General features: G+C 43.4%; 2 protein-coding genes across 3 annotated transcripts in view; both read right to left on the minus strand.

Annotated features, from left to right (window-relative positions):
• The window catches only part of LOC310995737 (protein NLRC3-like), a gene marked incomplete at its 3' end in the record, with an annotated part of 491,970 nt that overhangs the window by 145,502 nt on the left and 323,371 nt on the right, over positions 1–23,097 (minus strand). The window lies entirely within an intron of this gene.
• The window catches only part of fat3a (FAT atypical cadherin 3a), a gene marked incomplete at both ends in the record, with an annotated part of 87,065 nt that overhangs the window by 7,905 nt on the left and 56,063 nt on the right, over positions 1–23,097 (minus strand). For both annotated transcript variants that reach the window (XM_083985308.1, XM_083985307.1), the window contains 9 exons: positions 671–784; positions 4,218–4,668; positions 7,602–7,866; positions 10,033–10,186; positions 12,750–12,996; positions 14,719–14,964; positions 15,809–15,963; positions 16,420–16,554; positions 18,752–19,562. In XM_083985308.1, the coding sequence (XP_083841434.1) occupies positions 671–784; positions 4,218–4,668; positions 7,602–7,866; positions 10,033–10,186; positions 12,750–12,996; positions 14,719–14,964; positions 15,809–15,963; positions 16,420–16,554; positions 18,752–19,562 (2,578 nt within the window). The remainder of the gene's footprint in view (positions 1–670; positions 785–4,217; positions 4,669–7,601; positions 7,867–10,032; positions 10,187–12,749; positions 12,997–14,718; positions 14,965–15,808; positions 15,964–16,419; positions 16,555–18,751; positions 19,563–23,097) is intronic.

Raw genomic sequence — 23,097 nt, forward strand, 5'->3', positions numbered from 1 at the left:
TGCAATCCTTATTTGTAATGTTGTATGTTTAAATTTACAGTAAGTTAACTGTGTTGTTACCTACTTATTGCACTTGCAATAAATGGGCTTTTTGGAGCCAATAAAAAAAGCCAAATGCTTGATCATTCGAAGCCACATCGTTTTTGTTGTTTTGGTTGTTTAAAAACGCAAAAAGAATTATCCGATTAATCGATTAATCGATCGATAAAGTGCTAGATTAATCGATTACAAAAAGAATCGATAGCTGTCCTAGAGTCGTGAAGGATTCACACTGACACACAGTCTGAGCCTGAGTCTGGGTCTGAGTCTGAGTCTGAGTCTGAGTCTGGACAGCGACACTGTGACGCCACAGCAGAGACAGGTCTTGTCTCTGGTCATATATAGGGTGGAGACCTACGGTGGCCCTGAAGGACAATGGTAAATCAAGCGTGACTTGTCCTTCAGGGCCACCGTAGGTCTCTGGTCTCCAACAGAGCGGTGGGACTCTTTGTGAGCTGTGAGCTTCTATCAGAGGAGTAAAGACTCTGCAGGTCTCCAGGTGTTTGGCGTGAGGGGGCGGAGCTTCCACCTGTGTCCTCAGACGAGGAGAGGACGGGGCAGGATGTAAAAACACCAGCAGACACACAAACAAACAAACAAACGTCGGTCGGCAGGTCAGTGAACGTCTCACCGTTGTCGTCGCAGGAGTCGGACTGGAAGGAGCTGAGAGACTGGACCTCCGAGTTGGAGCCTTTGGTGCTGCCCGAGAAACACGTCACGTCCTCCGCCACGTCCACCATCTTACCTGGAGGTCACAGAGGTCACACAGAGGTCACCACTAGGGAGGAGGATCAAACGGTAGCAGATCTGAGAACTGTCTGAACAGCTGCTCCTCTTCAAACAGAGATCCTGCTGTTGCCGTTAAAGGGATAGTAGCATTTTTCACGGCCTAAAAGAGGTTTTACCTGAAAAAAAATACACAGTTCTATTGTTCGCTATAATATATTTTTTTTCCAGCCCTTCAAAGTGCAGGAAAAACGCAGTTTTTATTTGGACCTAACCAACTCACGTATCCCTCCGCCCAGGGTTAGCGCCCGCCGATCAGCAGTTGGTTAGGTCCAAATAAAAACTGTGTTTTTCCTGCACTTTGAAGGGCTGGAAAAAATTATATTATAGTGAACAATGGAACTGTGTATTTTTTTTCAGGTAAAACCTCTTTTAGGCCGTGAAAATAGGCTGTTTCTTTGGGTCCATTCACAACACTGTATGTTGTAAATCTCTGGGCAGGGCTATTATGGGCTGGCGCTGCTAACGGGAGGAGTGCAGAGAGTCTTCTACTGCAATTAAAGTACTTAGGGGCTATTTGTAGATCATACAACCCCACTTTTAAAAAATGATACTATCCCTTTAAGACGCCTCGTCACGCCGAACCACAACAATAAATATTATAAATTCATCAGTTATAACACATTTTTTATAAACGAAATACCTTCAATTATAAAACGGAAAGGTGAAATCCTTCAATCTGATTGGTTGTTAACTGTGATATAATGAGCGTATACCACGGCTACTATTCTAAAGCCTTATCACAGCGTATCACTCCGTGTCAGGGAAGTACGAATGGAAGTTTGTTGCAGTCGGTAGCAAAAGGTAGCCGGTGTTTTTACGACGTTAAAAAATGGACTAAAGTAGTTGAATTCACATGTTTAAGGTGAACTTTCACCTCCGGGAGGGTTAACAACGGTAGAGGGGACTGAGCAGTGACTTTCACCTGAAAAAAAGCAGAGGAAAAGACGACATGCAGAGCTAACTATTTTTATTTATTTTATTAGATTATATGTATTTCTGATTAAATAAAACTACTAAAAATCGATTGTGTATTCCTCTTTTATGTTGCCATTATTGGTAACCATTTTATAATAGCAATACATCACTCCAGTGCGTGGTATACGCTCATTATACCACGACAAAAACCCCTTAGCTGTGGTGTAATGAGCATATACCACGGCCTAGAGTGATATATTGTTTAATTACCACACATACACTTACTGAAAACAGGCACCGTGCCGCATAACAGTACCATATGAGTTTAAATATGAAAGGTACCAGCCCCTAGTGACAACAGCAGAATATTAAAGGGTTTACACGCACACACACACTAAATGAAATCAAGAAGGCGATGTCTCCTCTCACCAGGAGAGGGAGACATGTAATGCACGGCCATGACTCGACTAAAGCTGCAGGGACCTGATAAGATCCAGAGACTCACTACTTAAGCATTAGTTGAAATCTGTCCCTCCGACCCACAGGCTAACATTCACACACATGTGTAATAAAGTAGTATAGTCTCTGAGAAAGGCCAAAGCTATTTATTTTATCTCTGTAATCAAGGGTGCAAAGTGAATAATCTATCAGGTAGCTTCCTATTGTTTTCTTATTGTCTGTCCGTCTTTAAATCCACTGGCTTTTTTTACTCTGACTGTCCCTGGTGTTTGAAACAGAACTGGGGAAAAAGGCATTTTGTTTTGCTGCCCCCTCTTCATGCAACTCTCTGCAAGATGAACACTGCTCTCAAACCATTACTTTCACTATACAAAAAAACCCTTAAAGTGCTGGACAGGAAATCCAATAACTATCATCATTGTCATATTTTACTGAAATACAAGCTGTTAAATTGGGAAAACCTGATTAAATATTCACACTCTTGTCTTATGTACAAAATCATACATGGACGTGCGCCTCCAGCATTGAATCAGTTTATAAAAATGGTATCAACATCTACTCGGAGTGCAACTAGAGGAGACTGTGTTATCGCATTTAGAAAAAGTTCTTTCAGCCAGTCTGCGTTTTCTATTAGAGCTGCTCGTGAATATTATATATTCTATTCTATATATTATATATACTCATATTAGAAATATTTCAAATTACGCCTCCTTTAAACACTTTTTAAAAAAGTGGCTAATTAGTGGTCAAGGCTGTGAACATTAGATTTCTTGTCATGTTGTCTGTCAGTGTATTAATTGTCTAGTATTGTTGCTTTTTGTGCATGGCTTCTAATGTGTCCAATGTGTATAATGTGATTGTGTCTTGTGTACTTTTTCTTTTTCTTTTTTTTTTTTTTTCTTTTTTTCTGTTGGTGTTGCTGCTTAATGTTGCTTCTGTTTTGTCTGTAGCGGCTGCTGTTTGAGTTCAGTTTTATGTTAGTTTGTGTGTGTATGCATGGACCTCCACTGAGCTCTCTGTCTTTTGTCCACTATTCAGCTTTTTAATCATCAAATGTATTATTTGTATGTTGATAACCCAAAATTTTGTATTATTTTCTTTTAGGGTGACTTTCAACATCAGTCCAGGGACAACAGATGCAAAATAGCCTTTGGCTAATTCTGGCATGTTTACATTTGTTTAAATGTTTTTTATTAATGTGCAATGTCCCTGATCCTTAAACCTTTAAATAAATAAATAAATAAATAAATAAATAAATAAATGAATTAAAATAGTCGAACATGATCCCTCTTGATAACCTTGTTAAGATTCTTAAAACTAAGGAACTCGAAAGCGGTTCGAATCCCGCATCGGGCAGCCCTTTCCTGCATGTCATTCCCCCTCTCTGCCTCCCATTTCCTGTCTCTCTCTCCACTGTGCTATCAATTAAAGGCAATAAAAAGCCCAATATACAGTGTATATATATATACAGTATATTAAAAAAGACCCAGAGAGTTCCATTGTTCGCTATAATATATTTTTTTCCAGCCCCTCAAAGTGCAAGAAAAACACAGTTTTTATTTGGACCTCACGTATCCCTCCGCCCAGGGTTAGCGCCCGCCGATCAGCAGTTGGTTAGGTCCAAATAAAAACTGTGTTTTTCCTGCACTTTGAAGGGCTGGAAAAAATTATATTATAGCGAACAATGGAACTGTGTATTTTTTTTCAGGTAAAACCTCTTTTAGGCCGTGAAAATAGGCCGTTTCTTTGGGTCTGTTCACAACACTGTATGTTGTAAATCTCTGGGCAGGGCTATTATGGGCTGGCGTTGCTAACGGGAGGAGTGCAGAGAGTCTGCTACTGCAATTAAAGTACTTAGGGGCTATTTGTAGATCATACAACCCCACTTTAAAAAAATGATACTATCCCTTTAACTTCCCATGGAAAGTTTCTGGAAATTTACTGGAAATGTTCCGCCCCTTTGCAACCCTATTATTGTCCTGGTCGGATAAACCCCAGATGGAGACGGTCCTCACCCTCGTCGCTGTCCCAGGGGCTCTTGCGGAGGGAGTCGCAGTCGGAGCGGCAGGGGGAGACGGGGGGCAGGTTGGGCGCCACGCTGCAGACCACCACGCCCCTCCTGGTGGAGCCACACAGGATCCTGGGGGACTCGGGGTGGAAGGTGCTCATCTCCGTCTGCTCCACGCCGCCGCCGCCGCCGCGCCCGTCCACCATCCTCTCCAGCGTGGAGCGAGGGTCGCCCTGGAAACACGGCGTGTAGGCCATGGGCCGGACGGGCACCTGGGGCGGCCCCATCACGCCGCCGCCGCCCACCAGGCCGGGCTCCGAGTACAGGCTGAGGGGGTCGCCCGGCGCCGCGCAGTGCAGCGTCTTGAACTGGACGCCGTTGGCCTTGTTGAGCAGCGCCGCCGTGGCCGGGTCCTGCACCAGAGACAGGTTGTTGCGCGAGTAGTTCTTCTGGAACACCTGGAAGGAATGAATGAATGAATGAATGAATGAATGAACGCTTTATTTCAAACATGTGAATAATACATTACACTTGAAGCACTAGTCGATAAAAACCCTTTGTATGTTTGAAAAGGAGTAGGAAGAAGCATTAGGTTATTAAAGGGATAGTTCACCCAAAATTGAAATTTCACTAATTATCTACTCACCCTCATGTGGACTAAGAGCTGGGAGAAGTTTCAGAGTCCTCCGTGGCTTCTCTGAGTTACAGGGGGTCTCGGCGTAGCAGTGCATGTCCAACGGTTGCAAATGGATACCAACTGTCTTCATAACAAAAAGACACACCAAAAAACATCCAAATACCTCCATGCTGCTCGTATGTAATGTCCGTCTTGTATTGAAGCCCCAAAATACGAAATTGTCCCGAAAAAAATTAAATAAGCTTGTTTTGTAGCGGAAGCTTCTCGAAGCTCCTCTTCCCGGTTCGTCAAATTCGGACGAACCGGGAAGAGGAGCTTCAAGAAGCTAAATTTTAGCTTAGCTTAATTTTTTTCGGGACAATTTCGCATTTTGGGGCTTCAATACAAGACGGACATTACATACGAGCAGCATGGAGGTATTTGGATGTTTTTTGGTGTGTCTTTTTGTTACGAAGACAGTTGGTATCCATTTGTAACCGTTATATGGACATGCACTGCTACGCCGAGACCCCCTGTAACTCAGAGAAGCCATGGAGGACTCTGAAACTTCTCCCAGCCCTTAGTCCACATGAGGGGGAGTAGATAATGAGTGAAGGGAAACCCCTTCTCCACTTAGTACCTATACTATAGGTCAGTGGTTCTCAAACTTTTTTTTACATCAAGGACCCAAAATTGACACAAATTAGACCACGGACCCCCATGGGACAAAATTTTGGAGCAAACACCAGAAATACACAAACAATCAATGTACGTTTAAATTGGGTGTACATTTTTGAAAGATTATATAGAAATTTCTGGGAAAAAAGTTGAAACATTTCTAGAAAAATGTGGTAAAAAAAAAAAAGTTGAAGGATTTTTTTTAGAAAAAAACTGGTAAAATTTCTAAAAAAAAAAAAAAAAAAGTAAAAAGTTTTTTTAAAAATTGAGAAACAAACTCACAAACCACAAACTCTCTCAAAAAAAGGGGCAAAAAGGGGTAAAATCTCTTGAAAATAATAATAACAAGTAAAAAAGAAAAATTGAGAAGAAACTGGTAAAAATTTCTCAAAAAAAATCTAGGAAAAGTGGTAAAATTTCTTTAAAAAAAAGAAAGAAAAAAAGTCAAAAAATAATTTTAAAAAGTGATAACATTTCTGAAAGAAAAGTAAAGAAATTCTAGGAAAAAGTGGCAAAATTTCCAGAAAAAGTTGGGGACCCCCTTGAACCCTGTCAACCCTCAGCAAGAGACCGAAAATTGTCTCTTTAATTTACGATATTTGAAAGATGCCAGGATTATATTGTGCTGTTGACTGTGATAGCAGTCGCCAAAATAACCCCGGACTGCAGTTTTATTCCATCCCAAAAGACGTAAAGTTATAGGCGGAATAAATAGTTGACTGCAGGCATCTATCAGTGGCAGCGTGGGCTGTGACAAGTCTCACAAAAAGAGGGGATTCACTTTTTTTTTTAATAACATGGATATATTGAATTCTGCATTTTGATTACTTTCTTATTAATTACTCACTGATTCTGCATTTAGGGTCTTTTATTTCTGTATAACAGACCGTTGCTAAGTAAAACGGGCCGTTGCTAGGGACGCCGCTCTGATCAGCGGAGCAGGGCAGAAGAACTATCAAGGATTTTTACCTTGTGTTTCATTTTTACCAGCTTCAGACTAATTGTCATGTTAGATAAATGACTTGTAGCTTGTTAGAGGGAGAGTGGAGGCTCTCTGCCTCCCTCACCGCTGCTGGAACCAAACCTGCGATCAGAGCGGACAGAGCGGACGGGCCAGCGCAGTGTCACAGCTGTGACCAGCTGTGTCTGTGCCACTGCAAGTCCGTGACACAAACGTGTCCCGTAACCGTCATCTCTTATGACAGACAGGTCTACACATAAATGCGCACATCGTAACAAACATGATAATTCATCAATCTACTGATTGATTATCAAAAGCTCGTTGAAAACAACTACACACGAGTCGACCGAGAGGAGGGTGAGGAGCAAACAGCGGAGAAGTGACCGGACTAAGGACTTTGATCAACATTACGTCTCTAATTAATTAATTAATTCATAAACTGTGTAATAAGTGGGATAATATAGAGTTAGTCTGTTGTTATAGAGATATAAACCCAGACAGGATGTATGAAACCCTGTCATTTTGTCAAGAAACTGTCATTTCCATCCTGTGGTTTGCATGCTGTCATATGAGGAGACCTGTCAAATCGGACACAAATATGGCGGCGGTCCCTTCGACGTGACGTCACTGCAACCCATGAATAGTAAATAGTACAAAGTTGTTGTTTTTTAAAAGAGAAGAAACTGGTAAAATTACTCAAGAATTCTAGAAAAAGTGGTAAATTATTTCAAAATATTATAGAAGATGTGGTAAAACAATAATACAAAAAGGGGTAAAAATGTCTCAAAAAAAATAGTAAAAAGTAGAACAGAAAATTTCTCAAAAAATATTCTAGGAAAAGTGGTAAAATTAAAAAAAAAAAAGAAAAAAAAAATGAAACAATAATTTAAAAAGTGGAAGAAATTCTAGGAAAAAGTGGTAAAATGTCAATAAAAAGTTGTGGACCCCCTTGAACCCTGTCAACCCTCCCACTTTGAGAACCACTGACATTTACTTTAGTTAAATAGTTTTGTTGTACTGGGTATACTGAAGTATTTATGCATTTTCAGTGGGTCTACTGAGTAAATCTGAGTATCACACAGACTACACCACTGGTCTCTTCTTCCCTGTACCTTGTGAAAACCGTCTGCTCGTACCTTCTTGCGGAAGGCGATGAAGAGGATGATGAGGGTGACGATGACGAAGAGCACCACGGCGATGCCGATCAGCTCCTCCTTGCCGACCACGGTGTGGCCGGCCTGCATGTCGGGGACGACCACGGGCCGCAGGCCGCAGCGCTGGCCCACGAAGCCCAAAGAGCAGTTGCAGTAGAAGGAGCCGTGGGTGTTGACGCACACGCCGCCGTTCTCACACTCGCCCTCCGGGTTCCCGCGCTCGCACTCGTTCACGTCCTCCTCACACCTGAGGACGAGGACAGAGGTCAGAGAACTTGAACCGATTTAAAGGGGTAGTTCAACATTTTGTCAAATTGTCCCATTGCCATAATTCCTATAGTCATAGCAGTAGGTTCGTTACCTTTAATTGTCGGTGCAAGCTATTTTTAGAACGGCGGAGCAGAGCCGTGAGCTGCTCAGAGCTACGCTACGGAGGCTCATGGGATTTCTTGGTTTCCCTCATCAAACTCATCAAATACACAATCCAACAACTCCACAACGCTCTGGTGGACAAGTTGTGACCTGCACATTCACCACGCTATGAGATAATAACACAACGTTACCAGACAGAGATGTTTTAGAGGGAAATTCATGCAAAACCACTGATGCGCGTTGCCTTCAGGGACAGTTTTTCATCAAGCAGTCTCTGTATTTACCTCTAAAACATCTCTGTCTGGTAACGTTGTGTTATTATCTCATAGTGTGGTGAATGTGCAGGTCACAACTTGTCCACCAGAGCGTTGTGGAGTTGTTGGATTGTGTATTTGAGTTTGATGAGGGAAACCAAGAAATCCCATGAGCTTCCGTAGCGTAGCTCTGAGCAGCTCACGGCTCTGCTCCGCCGTTCTTAAAATAGCTTGCACCGACAATTAAAGGTAACGAACCTACTGCTATGACTATAGGGATTATGGCAATGGGCCAATCTGCTAAAATGTTAAACTATCCCTTTAAACGGCGGCACTTGAACGCAGCGCGCTGATCCTACTCCTGTTTCCCGCCACAAACATGGACGACGTTAATAAAACGATGAGAGACTGAAGACGGTGGACAGCAGCAGGGGAACTGTACTGGAGTCAGTTTAAACTCATCACCGTGAGCTGCTCAGTCACTTCAAAAAACAAAATAATCAATTTAACAACCCCCCCCCCAAAAAAAAAGCTTTAAACATTTTTCTAAATAAACTTAATATTATATAAATTGTATAAATTGATTATTTTACAGAAAAAAGCATTAAGAATTATTCATAATGTTGGATATAGAGAACACACCAGCAGATTGTTTATTGAATCAGGAGGAATACTGAAACTCAAAGATGTAGCTGAAACACAAATAATAGAAAATCACCAGAAAATCTACAAAAATCTGTTTGTTTTTAGCTCAGAGGATGGAGAACACCAGTTTGAACAGACAACTTTAAAACAGATGTGCAGTCAAACTGTAATGATCTCAACACCTGTATGTTCTAATTGAAATAAATGCTAAAAGAAATAACAATTAGAACTTATGACAAAAGTAATTCACGATTCACAAACTCTTTGTTATTAAGTTGGAGAACACAGTCTTCAAGTTAAATAAAAGTATATTTAACTTCCTTTCAATCATATGTAATGACTGTATGTAAACCAGGCTGATCATCAGAACTGTTTGGTGTCAACGACCCTTTATGAACACAAAGTGGACTTCAATAAGAACAAACCAGGTCACAAACGAAGTAAAGGAAGTTTCTTTTAAGATTATACCTTTAGTTTACCCTGTTAAGGAGCTGGAAAATACTTGTCACCTTTTTTATCATCTATAACGCATTATAACCATACTGAGTTATAATGCAGTTATAGCACTGTATAACTATCATTATAAACACTCATAAATTATCATAATGCTTTATAACAATAATCATAACACACTATAAAGCATTTTATCATGACTTGTAAGATCTTAGTATTATAATAGAGTTATAATGCTCTATAATGTCTTGTGCTTATTGTTATAAAGCCTTATGAATTTATAAGTGTTTATAATGATAGTTATACACATTTATAAGACAATTCTAACACATTATAACTATATTATTTATAATGCATTATCGATGTGGGCATTGACAGCCAGTTACTAACAATTATAACCTATTATAATATCTGACCTTATAAGTAATGATAAAATGCTTTATAGTGTTATGAAGCATTAAGATCATTTATGAGTGTTTATAACTATAGTTATACAGTGTTATAACTGCATTATAACTCATTATAAGTATGGTTATAATGTGTTATAGAGATAGGCGTCAAGTAAAGTGTTACCTATTTTTCTTCTCCATCTTTTGTTTTTGTTTTTGTGTATTTGGGTGTGTATACATATAAAAAGAGACTCTCTCAGGTGTGTGTGTGTGTGTGTGTGTGTGTGTGTGTAGACTCACGCCAGGCCCCTGAAGCCTCTCCTGCAGCTGCACAGGAAGGCGTTGCCGATGGGTTTACACACGCCAGCGTTGTGACAGGGGTTGGGCACGCAGGCCGTGATCTCCAGCTCACAGCGACCCCCGGTGAACTGGGGGGGGCAACTGCAGCTGAAGCCTGGGGAGGAGACACAGAGAGGGGGGGGGGGGGGGGGCAGAGGGGGAGGAGGGGCTTCATGAGAGATTCAGAGCACGGAGACACAGAGGACAGAGCAGGGCTGTGACGGCTCCCAGGAGGTTTGTTTCATTAAAGTGTAAATGAGGAACATGTGGGACGGTACAGCAGCGCACACACACACACACACACACACACACACACACACACACACACACACACACACACACACACACACACACACACACACACACACACACACACACACACACACACACACACACACACACACACTACACGCTACGCTGCTACACACAATAACTATATCAAGATTCAGTGTTTATTATTTATGTAATTAATGTGTCACTGACAGGACGATGTAACTGCTGCTGCCTATCACACGTTTTAACCTTGTATCTGTTATTTACACATTCGTTAGTTTTTTTGCTGCTGGATCATATTGATAGCCTACTGGTATTTGATATTTAGTTAGAATAGGCTTTATGCACAGCTCCACTACTTCCTGATCTTAAGCCAGCTCCTTTATTTCCTGTCTTACATTATTGGACAAACTGATTAATCCAGATGTGTCTGAGTCACAACAATGGTCAGACACACCTGGATTAGTCAGTTTGTCTAATAATGGCTATATATAGCCTAGCCTATATCATATTTTTCACGCCCTATCACCGTTTAGACAAATCTGAAATGATTGAAGAAACATTACTATTTCTGTGTGTGTGTTTTGTGTTGCTATGTGTTGTATTTATTCAGTTTGGGGGAATCACAGTGTCTAGAAAGCATCAGTGGCTCAGCTGACAGGGACAGCTAACTGTAGCTAAGCTAACGGCAGCTAAGCTAACGGCGGTAGCTAAGCTAACACCAGGACGTCAGCTGTTAAAACCCTCCCGTTGTGGGACACGACATGGAACTACTCCAGTTAGCTCAGTCATGTTGGAACTCAGATATCCACTGGAGAAAATATTTTTTTATGGACCGTTTATTGAGTCACTGAGTTATTAAAGTTAAACAGGTAGCTAACCGTTAGCCCGGCTAATCTATGATAACCATAGAGGTAAGATCGGGCCTAAAAAATCCAGCCCGACCCGACCCAGGCCCGCGGGATTAAAGCCCGACCCGGCCCGAACCCGAGCAATTAACTTGATTTGCAGGCCCGAGCCCGAACCAAACCCGAAATTTCATATTTTATTTGTGAGGACTCAGAGTACGTCCTTAAGAATCTAGCGCGGCACTTTAAGAGAGAGAGAGAGAGAGAGAGAGCGCAGAGAGAGAGACGGGGAGAGGGAGAGAGAGAGAGCGCAGAGAGAGAGAGAGAGCGCAGAGAGAGAGACGGGGAGAGAGAGAGAGCGCAGAGAGAGAGACGGGGAGAGGGAGAGAGAGAGAGCGCAGAGAGAGAGAGAGAGCGCAGAGAGAGAGACGGGGAGAGAGAGAGAGAGAGAGCGCAGAGAGAGAGACGGGGAGAGGGAGAGAGAGAGAGCGCAGAGAGAGAGAGAGAGCGCAGAGAGAGAGACGGGGAGAGGGAGAGAGAGAGCGCGCAGAGAGACAAAGAAGAGCAATGACGGGGTGGATAATAGACAGACTTGGGCTTAAGATCTTACCTCTCTAAGACAGAGACAGGAAGGAGTTCTTTGAATTGTCATTGCAAGAGTTTAGTACAGTACGTGTTGTTGTGATGAGGCGACTTCTGTTTTTTTGTGGACCACGGTGTCTCGTGGCCAAACTACTCAGTCAGGTCCTCGAAACGCATCAAAGTCGGCGCACTGTGATGTTAGTGTAGCAACATCACAGTGAGTTGTGACAAGATTACTGATTTAATCTCGGTGTTTCCTACACATCATGGCCCACGCCACTAACTCGGCTCTGCCTCTGACACTAACAGGGCATTTTGCAGCACTCATCCAGACATGGAACGCAGCGCAAAGCATGCACCAGTGGCTCTTTCACGTGCTCAAAGCGTGATCTGGCTCTGCGCTGCGGCTCCTGTCCTGTTTAGTTAAATAGCAATTACCTTACAGCGCCCTCTCTGTTTTTTTTTTCCCTAATTATTTATTTTATAACAAGTATTCCTCAGTTTAGTATCTCCACACATCGTTAATACATTTCTATAAACATATATAAAAAAATAAAAATAAAAAAAAAGTCAGCGAGAGAGAAGCCCGGCCCGACCCGACCCGAACGTAATGATTGACATTTTATACCCGACCCGACCCGAAATTTGGGTCGGGTCGGGCTCGGGCTTAAGATCTTACCTCTAGATAACCATGACTAATTACAAAAATGTGCACACATAAATAGTAATGTTTGTCCAATCATTGGTTTTATAAACTTTACAAACACCAGATTAGTCTAAACGGTGATATAGTAACATGAAAAATTTGATAAATATAGAGAAACTCTCGTCTGTCACTATTGTTCTCATGCAACAAGGAGATTTGTTCCATTGATCCCTGTGTGTGTGTGTGTGTGTGTGTGTGTGTGTGTGTGTGTGTGTGTGTGTGTGTGTGTGTGTGTGTGTGTGTGTGTGTGTGTGTGTGTTCCTCCTCACCACCAGAGGGCAGGCTGCTGCAGGTGGCGCCATGGCGACAGGGCGTTGCTAGGCAGGCGTCGGGGAACAGGATGCAGCCCAGCTTCAGCTCCGTGAGCCCAACCACCTCGGCGTAGCGAGAACGTTTGTTCTGCAGCGGCAGCTCGTTGTTGTTGAGTGTCACCGAGTCCAGGCAGCCCTGGAAGCCGTCCAGCACCCGCGGCTCCTTCTGGGAATCCAGCAGGCTGCGGGAGTTAGGGTGCTGCACCTGGATTAAACACCGGATTACAGACCAGATTACAGACCGGATTACAGACTAGACCAGCAGGCCGTGGGAGTTAGGGTGCTGCACCTGGATTACACACTGGATTACAGATTACAGACCGGATTACAGACTAGACCAGCAGGCTGCGGGAGTTAGGGTGCTGCACCTGGGTTAAACACCGGATTACAGACCGGATTACAGACTGGATTACAGACTAGACCAGCAGGCTGCGGGAGTTAGGGTGCTGCACCTGGGTTAAACACCGGATTACAGACCGGATTACAGACTGGATTACAGACTAGTCCAGCAGGCTGCGGGAGTTAGGGTGCTGCACCTGGGGGGGATTACAGATTGGATTACAGAATGGATTAAAGACTAGACCAGTAGGCTGCAGGATTTAGGGTGCTGCACCTGGGGGGGATTACAGATTACAGACTGGATTAAAGACTAGACCAGTAGGCTGCGGGATTTAGGGTGCTGCACCTGGGGGGGATTACAGATTGGATTACAGAATGGATTAAAGACTAGACCAGTAGGCTGCGGGATTTAGGGTGCTGCACCTGGGGGGGGATTACAGACCGGATTACAGATTACAGACCGAATTACAGACTAGATTACAGACTGGACCAGCAGGAGTCCAGCAGGCTGCAGGAGTTAGGGTGCTGCACCTGGATTACAGACCGGATTATAGACTGAATTACAGACCGGATTACAGATTACAGACTGGATTATAGACCAGATCACAGATTACAGACTAGATTAAAGACTGGACCAGCAGGAGTCCAGCAGGCTGCGGGAGTTAGGGTGCTGCACCTGGATTACAGACTGGATTACAGACCGGATTACAGACCGGATTACAAACCGGATTACAAACCGGATTACAAACCGGATTACAGATTACAGACTAGATTACAGACTGGATTACAGACTGGATTACAGACCAGATCACAGACTGGATTACAGACCGGATTACTGAGCTCTTATTTTGAAAGAGACTTTAAACAGGGTTTCTGCAGGTACCAGCAAATCTAATTTAATGCTTTTTAATGCCCTTTTTAATGCCATTTCAAACATTTTTAATGCCCATGACTGCAAATACTATACGTGTGCGTACATACACTTACCTATATACACATACACAATTACCCAATTACTTGGTTCTGCATGTTTATCACACCAATAGGGGTGCACCGACTGCAATTTTCTGGCCAATCACCGATCACTAACGATCACTAAAAAGCCTGACCTGCCGATTCCGATTTTTGCCGATAGCAATTAAAAAAAAAAAACACAGTATCCTGCCACCACCTACAAATAGTTAATTTAGAAAATTCTCCATTTCTTCACCCACGTTTAATTTGACTGTAGATTAACTGTATAATCCCCCTATTTTTTTCTGCTCTTTGTGCTCTATAGGGATGTAATGATATCAAAATCTCACTGTATGAATCAATCAATGTTTTATCAATTTTTTAATGCCTTTGAAAATCGAATTTAATGCCTTTTAATGCCATTTAAGGCCTTAATTTTAGCAAAATATATTTAATGACTTTTAATGCTTTTTAATGACCTGCAGAAACCCTGTTAAATTTAAACTTTAATTTTGAAATTCTCCTTCTGAATTCTGAATCATTTTTCAACTTTAGGAGTAAAAATAGTTTTTAATATTAATATTACTGATTAATAAAACTGATCCCCCCTCCTGCCCCTCCCGTGCTGACTGACCAGCGCTCCGAAGTAGATGGTCCTGTCGGCGGCGAGCGGCGGCACCAGCGGCGCTCCGCTCCTGCGCTCCACGTAGCTGTCGTCCAGCGCCAGGCTGCTGAAGTTCCTGCTCAGCTCCAGCGCCACCGTGTGCCAGCTGCCGTCGCTGATCCTCCGCCCAGAGATCCCCAGCACGTTGTCCCCGCCGTCGCCGCTGCCGCCGCCCAGCCCACAGGCCAACTGGAACCACAGCTTCCCATCCTCCAACTGCACACACAGACACACACAGATGATCAGCACATTGATTAACAGGTGATCAGGAAACAGTTCACATGAACTAATAATCTGAACTAAACTGAGTCATGTGAACCCACCGTAAACAGGCTTTAAAGGGATAGTTCAACATTTTGTCAAATTGGCCCATCACCATAATCCCTATAGTCGTAGCAGTAGGTTCGTTACCTTTAATTGTCGGTGCAAGCTATTTTTAGAACGGCGGAGCAGAGCCGTGAGCTGCTCAGAGCTACGCTACGGAGGCTCATGGGATTTCGGAGGCTCATGGGATTTCTTGGCCTCTAAAACAACTCTGTGTGGTAACGTTGTGTTATTATCTCATAGCGTGGTGAATGTGCAGGTCACAACTTGTCCACCAGAGCGTTGTGGAGTTGTTGGATTGTGTATTTGATGAGTTTGATGAGGGAAACCAAGAAATCCCATGAGCCTCCGTAGCGTAGCTCTGAGCAGCTCACGGCTCTGCTCCGCCGTTCTAAAAATAGCTTGCACCGACAATTAAAGGTAACGAACCTACTGCTATGACTATAGGGATTATGTTGATGGGCCAATTTGACAAAATGTTGAACTATCCCTTTAAGGCCTGTTTGCGGTGGGTTTTATCTGGGGTTTCTATGGAAACCTGACTCACACTTGAACGAAGTCGTACTATGAGAGAGCGCCGTTCACACACGCCAGAATAAACACGTTCACAATAACGTTCATCAAGCAGAAACAGAATGTTTCAGTTCAGTTCCGTTCAGTTCGCCCAGAATATGAACGATGGTTGGTTAATGTGCTCAAAGGCCATGTGTGTGTGTGTGTGTGTGTGTGTGTGTACCTTGAGCACGGTGCAGGGCTCGGTGTGTGTGTACATGATGATTCCTCGGCTCTGCAGCGTCCTGATCCTCAGACTGAGCTTCAGCTCCGTCTGCAGCCGCTCTGACACTCGGTACTTGATGTAGCTGTTGCCGGAGAAACTCAGAGACGAGTGGCCTGCAGGAGCACAAGGTCAAAGGTCAACAGGTCAACAGGAGCACAAGGTCGACAGTAGAGCTGCAACTAACGATTATCTTCATTATTGATTAATCTGTCGGTTATTTAAATGATTAATCAATTAGTTGTTTGGTCAATAAAAATGTTAAAAAATGTTAAAACATCAGTGTTTCCCAAACCACCAGACGACGTCCTCTAATGTCTTGTTTTGTCCACAAACCAAAGAGAGACTCAGTTTATTGTCATAAAGGAACAAAGAAACCAGAAATATTCACGTTTAAGAAGCTGGAATCAGAGAAAATCTACTCCAACTGATTATTAGATTATCAGAATAGTTGACGATTCATCTAATAATCGATTATTGTTGGATTAATCGATTAATTGTTGCGGCTCTACTTTAGTTACATTTACACATTTGTTTTCATACATGATAAATCATCACACACACACACTCACCGGCACACTCGCCCAGTTTGCCCGGTGGACACTGGCAGGCGTAGCGCCCCCTGGTGGCCTCCACTGAGACACACTGCATGTCTGCAGGACACGGCTGCTCCTCACACTGCTGAGACAGGACGGCACAGCTGGCGTCTGCTCACACACACACACACACACACACACACACATAGACACACAACAATAATTAACAGTGTGATTCAACCTTTTAACCCTCTTGTTGTCTTCCTGGGTCAAGGAAGGAAGGACGAAGGGAAAGAAGTAAGGAAGGAAGGAAGGACAAAGACAAAGACGGGAGTAAAGAAGGAAGGGATAAAGGAAGGAAAGACGGATGGAGGGAGGGAACAGATTGGGTTAATTGGGCAAAAAAGAAAGAAAGAAGAAAGGACAAAGGGAAGGAAGGAAGGGAGGGAGGGAAAAAGGGAGGAAGGAAGGAAGGAAGGAAGGAAGGGGAAAAGGTTTGTGGAAAGAAGGAAGGGAAAAAGGAAGGAAAGAAAGATGAATGGAGGGAGTAGATTCGTTCAAGGAAGGAAGAAGGGGAAAAGGAAGGAAAGATGGAGGCAGGGAACAAATCCGGTCAATCTGATCAAAAGAGGAAGGAAAGAAGGAAGGATAGAGGAAGGAAAGAGATTGGGTCAATTTGACCCAGAAGGAAAACAGGAAGATTAAACAAACATCAGTGTATGTGTCATCTGGATGGTATGACCCTCATGGGCCTCTGTAGCTTCAGCGTTGATGTGAAGACGAAGCTGAGGAAGAATTCTCTAATGACACTGTCAGAATAATGACGACGTACAGTAACGACTGCTGGCTCTTTCTGCTCAGTATTAAATGCAGCTCATGGTTTATTCTGTGCATGAAATGGATCATGAGCCGAGGAGCTTTACACCCACACACACACATGCCCTGTGGTAACACACACACACACACACTGCGTCGGTGTGAAGCTGCAGTAGAAATGAAGCTTTGAATGAAATCAGTCAAAACCAGATGCAGTATAGACATTAAATATTAATACTGCTCCATACAGTATAAAGGTAGATGTTTGTGTTAAAGCTCCATACAGTATAAAGGTAGATGTTTGTATTAAAGCTCCATACAGTATAAAGGTAGATGTTTGTGTTAAAGCTCCATACAGTATAAAGGTAGATGTTTGTATTAAAGCTCCATACAGTATAAAGGTAGATGTTTGTATTAAAGCTCCATACAGTATAAAGGTAGATGTTTGTATTAAAGCTCCATACAGTATAAAGGTAGATGTTTGTATTAAAGCTCCATACAGTATAAAGGTAGATGTCCATGTGTAGTGTGATTATAAAGCAGCTCTAGGTTCTATATTAATACTGTGAAAGTATCAAAGCCTCAGTCCACAGAGAAATGAACACAGCCTGTATTCAGAAACTGAGCCTTAAAACCAGCCGTCAGGACTTCCTGTCACTTTGTGATGTCACAACAAAGCCCCACCCATATAGGCAGAATCTCCTTGTTGTTTACAACTACTTCCGGGTAGAAAACCAGCAAGTAATTTGAATGAGAACAGTAGTAACGAACGAGAGTTCATCTATATATTATATTTTTCACGCCCTATCACCGTTTAGACAAATCTGAAATGATTGAAGAAACATTACTATTTCTGTGTTTTGTGTTGCTATTTGTATCAGTTTGGGGGAATCATAGTGTCTAGAAAGCATCAGTGGCTCAGCTGACAGGGACAGCTAACGGTAGCTAAGCTAACAGCAGAAGCTAAGCTAACGGCAGCAGCTAAGCTAACGGCAGTAGCAGAGAGCAGGACGTCAGCTGTTAAAACCCTCCCGTTGTCGGACACGACATGAAACTACTCCAGTTAGCTATAATAATAAAAAAATATTTTTCCATGGAGAGTTTATTGAGTCACTGAGTTATTAAAGTTAAACAGGTAGCTAACCGTTAGCCCGGCTAATCTCTGATAACCATGACTAATTACAAAAATGTGCACACAGAAATAGTAATGTTTGTCCAATCATTGGTTTTATAAACTTTACAAACACCAGATTAGTCTAAACGGTGATATAGTGACGTGAAAAATGAGATAAATATAGAAAAACTGTCGTCTGTCACTATTGTTCTCATGCTGGTTTTCTACCAGGAAGTAATTGTAAACAACAAGGAGATTGGTTCTATACAGACTAACATGTAAACATCTTCTCTTCAAGCTTAACGTTCATCAGATGGAAATCAGAAATGTTAATATACAACACGTGTTAATGTGTGTGTGTGTGTGTGTGTGTGTGTGTGTGTGTGTGTGTGTGTGTGTGTGTGTGTGTGTGTGTGTGTGTGTGTGTGTGTGACAGACCGTTGCAGGTGCAGCGCGAGGTGCGGTGGAAGCGTGGCGACACGAAGCTGAGCCGTGGCGTGCTGTAGGTCGCCAGGTTGTGCGAGTCGAGGACGATGCTCTGCTCGCACTGCGCGCCGCGGCACTCCAGCCCCGAGCAGTTCTTATCCAAGATGGCCGACACACGCAGCACCTCTTCCAGCTGCCGCCGCGACGCGCTCAGCTTCTGGGTCAGGTAGGCCGCCTTGTAGTAGCCGCCGCCGCCGCCGCCCGCCGTCTCCACGGCGACCAGCATGTCCAGCTGCTGCGTGCCGCCGACCGGCTGCAGGCTGAGCAGGTGCAGCGCGTCCTGCTGCTGCGATGCCGCCGCCGCCCGCAGCACCTTCAGCACGCTCTTCAGGTGCAGCGCCACGAAGTCCCGCGGCGCCACGCTCTCGAAGCGCACCGTCACCGCCTCGCGCAGCATCTCCGGCGTGGCCTGCTCCACGTGCACGCTCACGGGCACGGGCACGGCGAAGCGGCCGTCGCTGACGCTGGCGTTGAGCGAGTAGCGGCCGGCGTCCAGCCCGCCCAGCGCGATGATCTTGCCGTCGCGGGGGCTGATCTTGAAGAGGCTGCGCTGCGCCGGGGGGGCGTGGCCGAAGGTCAGCGCGTCGTAGGGGTCGGCGTCGGTGGCGTGCAGCTGGCCGATCACGCCACCGGGGAACTCGTCCTCCATGGTGATGATGTGGACCTCCAGCGGCAGCGCCACCGGCCGGTGGAGACTCTCCTCGATGACTCGCACCGTCAGCGTGGAGGAGGACGAGAGGCGGGGCTTCCCCGAGTCCGTCACCTGGGGGGGGGGGGGGGGGGGGGGCAGATGGTCACATGACGACGAGACTCATCACAGGTGATTATTGATTATTGACTGATAGAGAAACAAGATCATCAGAAGAGAAAGTCTGAGACGATCTCGTTTCTTGTTGCTGGTTTGGTTGCTTAGTGACAGCGACTGATGACATCATCACTCTAACTGACTCTAACTGACACTCACTCTGACATAAATTGTGCAGTAATAGACCGAATCGCCTTGTTGTTTACATTCTACTTCCGGGTAGAAAACCAGCACGTAATTTGAATGAGATCAATAGTAACGAATAAGAGTTTAGCTATATATCATATTTTTCACGCCCTATCACCGTTTAGACAAATCTGAAATGGTTGAAGAAACATTACTATTTCTGTGTGTGTGTTTTGTGTTGCTATGTGTTGTATTTATTCAGTTTGGGGGAATCACAGTGTCTAGAAAGCATCAGTGGCTCAGCTGACATGGACAGCTAACAGCGGTAGCTAAGCTACGTCGGTAGCTAAGCTAACGGCAGTAGCTAAACTAACATCAGGACGTCAGCTGTTAAAACCCTCCCGTTGTCCGACACGACACGAAACTACTCCAGTTAGCTCAGTCATGTTGTAACTCAGATATCCGCTGGAGATTTTTTTTTATGGACGGTTGAGTCACTGAGTTATTAAAGTTAAACAGGTAGCTAACCGTTAGCCCAGCTAATCTATGATAACCATGACTAATCACAAAAATGTGCACACAGAAATAGTAATGTTTGTCCAATCATTGGTTTTATAGACTTTACAATCATCAGATTAGTCTAAACGGTGACATAGTGATATGAAAAATTAGATATAGCCTATAAAGCGAAACTCTCGTCCGTCACTATTATTCGAATGCTGGTTTTCTACCCGGAAGTAGTTGTAAACAACAAGGCGATTCGTCCTATAGAGTTGTATATTTATATTTACTGAATGTGAAACCAGTGAGCTTGTTGGGTCAGTGGATCTTTTGATCTTTTGATGAATAGGAATTAAAAAACAGAAAACTATTCGTTTATTTGATTTTCATTTTGAAATGAAAAAAAGGGAAATTGAAACACAAAGCATTCTTCTTTTTGAGTGTCAAAGAGCAATTAACTAAATTTTCAAAACAGTTAGATTTTCATGTTCTATTTCATATAACCCTGTCAATAATCAGAGATGAGACTCACCCCCTACATAGTGAATTTGAACTACTCCCCCCCTCAGGGCGGCGTTATAGAGTGCCTCTGGCAAAGAAAAAGATCTACAAGGGCTCCTTTATCCCCAATGCCATTTCTATAATCAATAAGACACAGTAAAGGGGATCATGAAGTGCGGTTGTTAACTGTATGTATGTTTGTTTTTTAATTAGGGCCACGGGCAATCGCACCGGGCACTGGTCCCAACAGCTATGAAATAGCTGCAGGGACCAGTGCCCGGGCGAAGCCCGGGCACTACTGTTATTGTGTGGATTTTTTCCTAGTTTTTATTAGTGTGACTGCTGAAGCAGTCACACTATTGTTCTTCTGTTTGGCCATTTTCTTCCGCCTTTTTACGGTCTTCTTCTAGTCCTTCATACTTTGTGCTATTTCAACAATTCATATATCAAAACGTGCAGCTTTTTTTGAACTTTATTGGCATTACTTTTCTCTTTTTAACTATTTATACTTTTTCAAATATTTAACTTTTTAGATGTTGACAGTGTGCAGATCATTAACAGACAACAGTCTTCTTGACAACTCCACTGTAGTGTAGGGGTTAGGGTGGCCGCTTCCCAACCCTAAGGTCACTGGTTCGAATCCAAGGGAAGAACTCTTGTTATGTTATGTTGAATTCTGCTCTCCTCCCCCGCCTTCAATTGGTCACAGGTGTTTGTTATCTCCTTGATTACTCATACCAGTTTGCAGCACATCATCACATTACAATGAATGACAACAGTCTTGAAAGCAGTGTGCTCTCTGTAGCCGAGTGGCAGAGTAAAGGTTTAGTGATCATATGGTCATGGGTTCGATTCCTGCCTTAGTCATTTCACATCATTGCTTGACTTTTGATTCCAATTATTCAGCTGTCATTGGACAGTCTTTGATTCCTCATAGTATAAAGCTCATTGTATCAAAGGTTTTCTTTACCCCTCACATACTGTCTCTGTCTGTAGCCTAGTGGTTAGCTTGCTGGTCTGGAGACCTGAAGGTTGCTGGTTCAAATCTTGCCTCAACAACAATTATAGTGCATTATTTTCCCAGTTGTCCTCTGTTGACTTCTGATAACTTGCTTCATGTTGAAACTGCTGCTCTCAGCCTGAAATTCACAGAAATTTTCATTCTAAGTCATTCAAGCTTGACTCTCAAGCTTTCTTGGTGTTAACTGTGTGTGCACCGTGGCCTAGAGGCAGAGTGGAAGTCTAATGACCATGAGGTTGTGGGTTTGATTCCGACCTTGGTAAAAAATTTGTATGGTGATCACTGCTTGCACTATTTGCTAATTCTGCAACAGCGTTCAGTTGCTATCAGCAGTCACACCATTTCCATTCTTGGAAATGCTTTTTCTAGTTATTTTTCATCTTCCGGACGCTTTTTCGATTCGCGACTAGTCCTGCAACTCGAAGAGTTGCAGGACATATTATATATCAAAACGTGCGTCTTGATCGGGATCGCTATGCTATTACTTTTATCAACAGTTTATGAATTTTTCGCGACGTAAGTCGCGAAAAACTACGCAAAATTTTGCATGTAAGTCAATGGGACGGGCGAAAAAAAAAGAGCGAAAAAGACCAATCATTGGAGTTTAACAAACGTCTACTGCTCAGGCATACTTTCACCTAGAGACTCCATTTAAACTTTAAACGGTAGACACAAGTCTTGTGTATTGTCGTATTACTCCACGTTTTGATAGGTCATATAGTTTTTGATCAATCCCTGATCAATGACCATGATCATTTTTGGAGAAATTATGAGATTATAATGGGTGTGTATTGGACGGAATGTTCGTGTCAGAGTGCGTGACATCATCGGTTAGAGTGGGAGAAATGCCAGAAAAACTCCAGATTTTTTCTCTTTCCAAACTCGGCCCGGCCACAATTTACAGTCTATACACATAATTTTTTCAGAATTTGTAAGACAAACTTGTCCTGTCACTCATCATCTGCTCAAAATATCAGAGAGACTTACAGAATTTAAACTCTGAGCCTCTAAGTGCGGCCACGTCTGTCTCTGCTCCTCATTGAGTCCAATACAAATATTTTCTGAGAGAAGCAGAACGGCCTGATGTTTTATAACTGCCAGCGTCGCCAAAATATTTACTGTAGAAACACCAAATCGTACCAAAAGTTTCAGTAAGTCCTTAGAGCAACGTTGATCTGTGTTTTGTTCTGATAGGAGTTACCGTTTTGTCAGGCTAAGCCTAAATGTGAGCCCGGTGCAGAGGCAGAAAATGGCTCTTTTTCTCCACGTTTCTGTCTGTCTCAGCCTGCGGGGGCCCCTATCGCCGTGGTAACCACCTGGAGTTGCCGTGGTAACCTCTTTGAT

This window comes from Trachurus trachurus (assembly GCF_905171665.1).
Source record: "Trachurus trachurus genome assembly, chromosome: 13".
In the NCBI taxonomy this organism is placed as follows: Eukaryota; Metazoa; Chordata; class Actinopteri; order Carangiformes; family Carangidae; genus Trachurus; species Trachurus trachurus.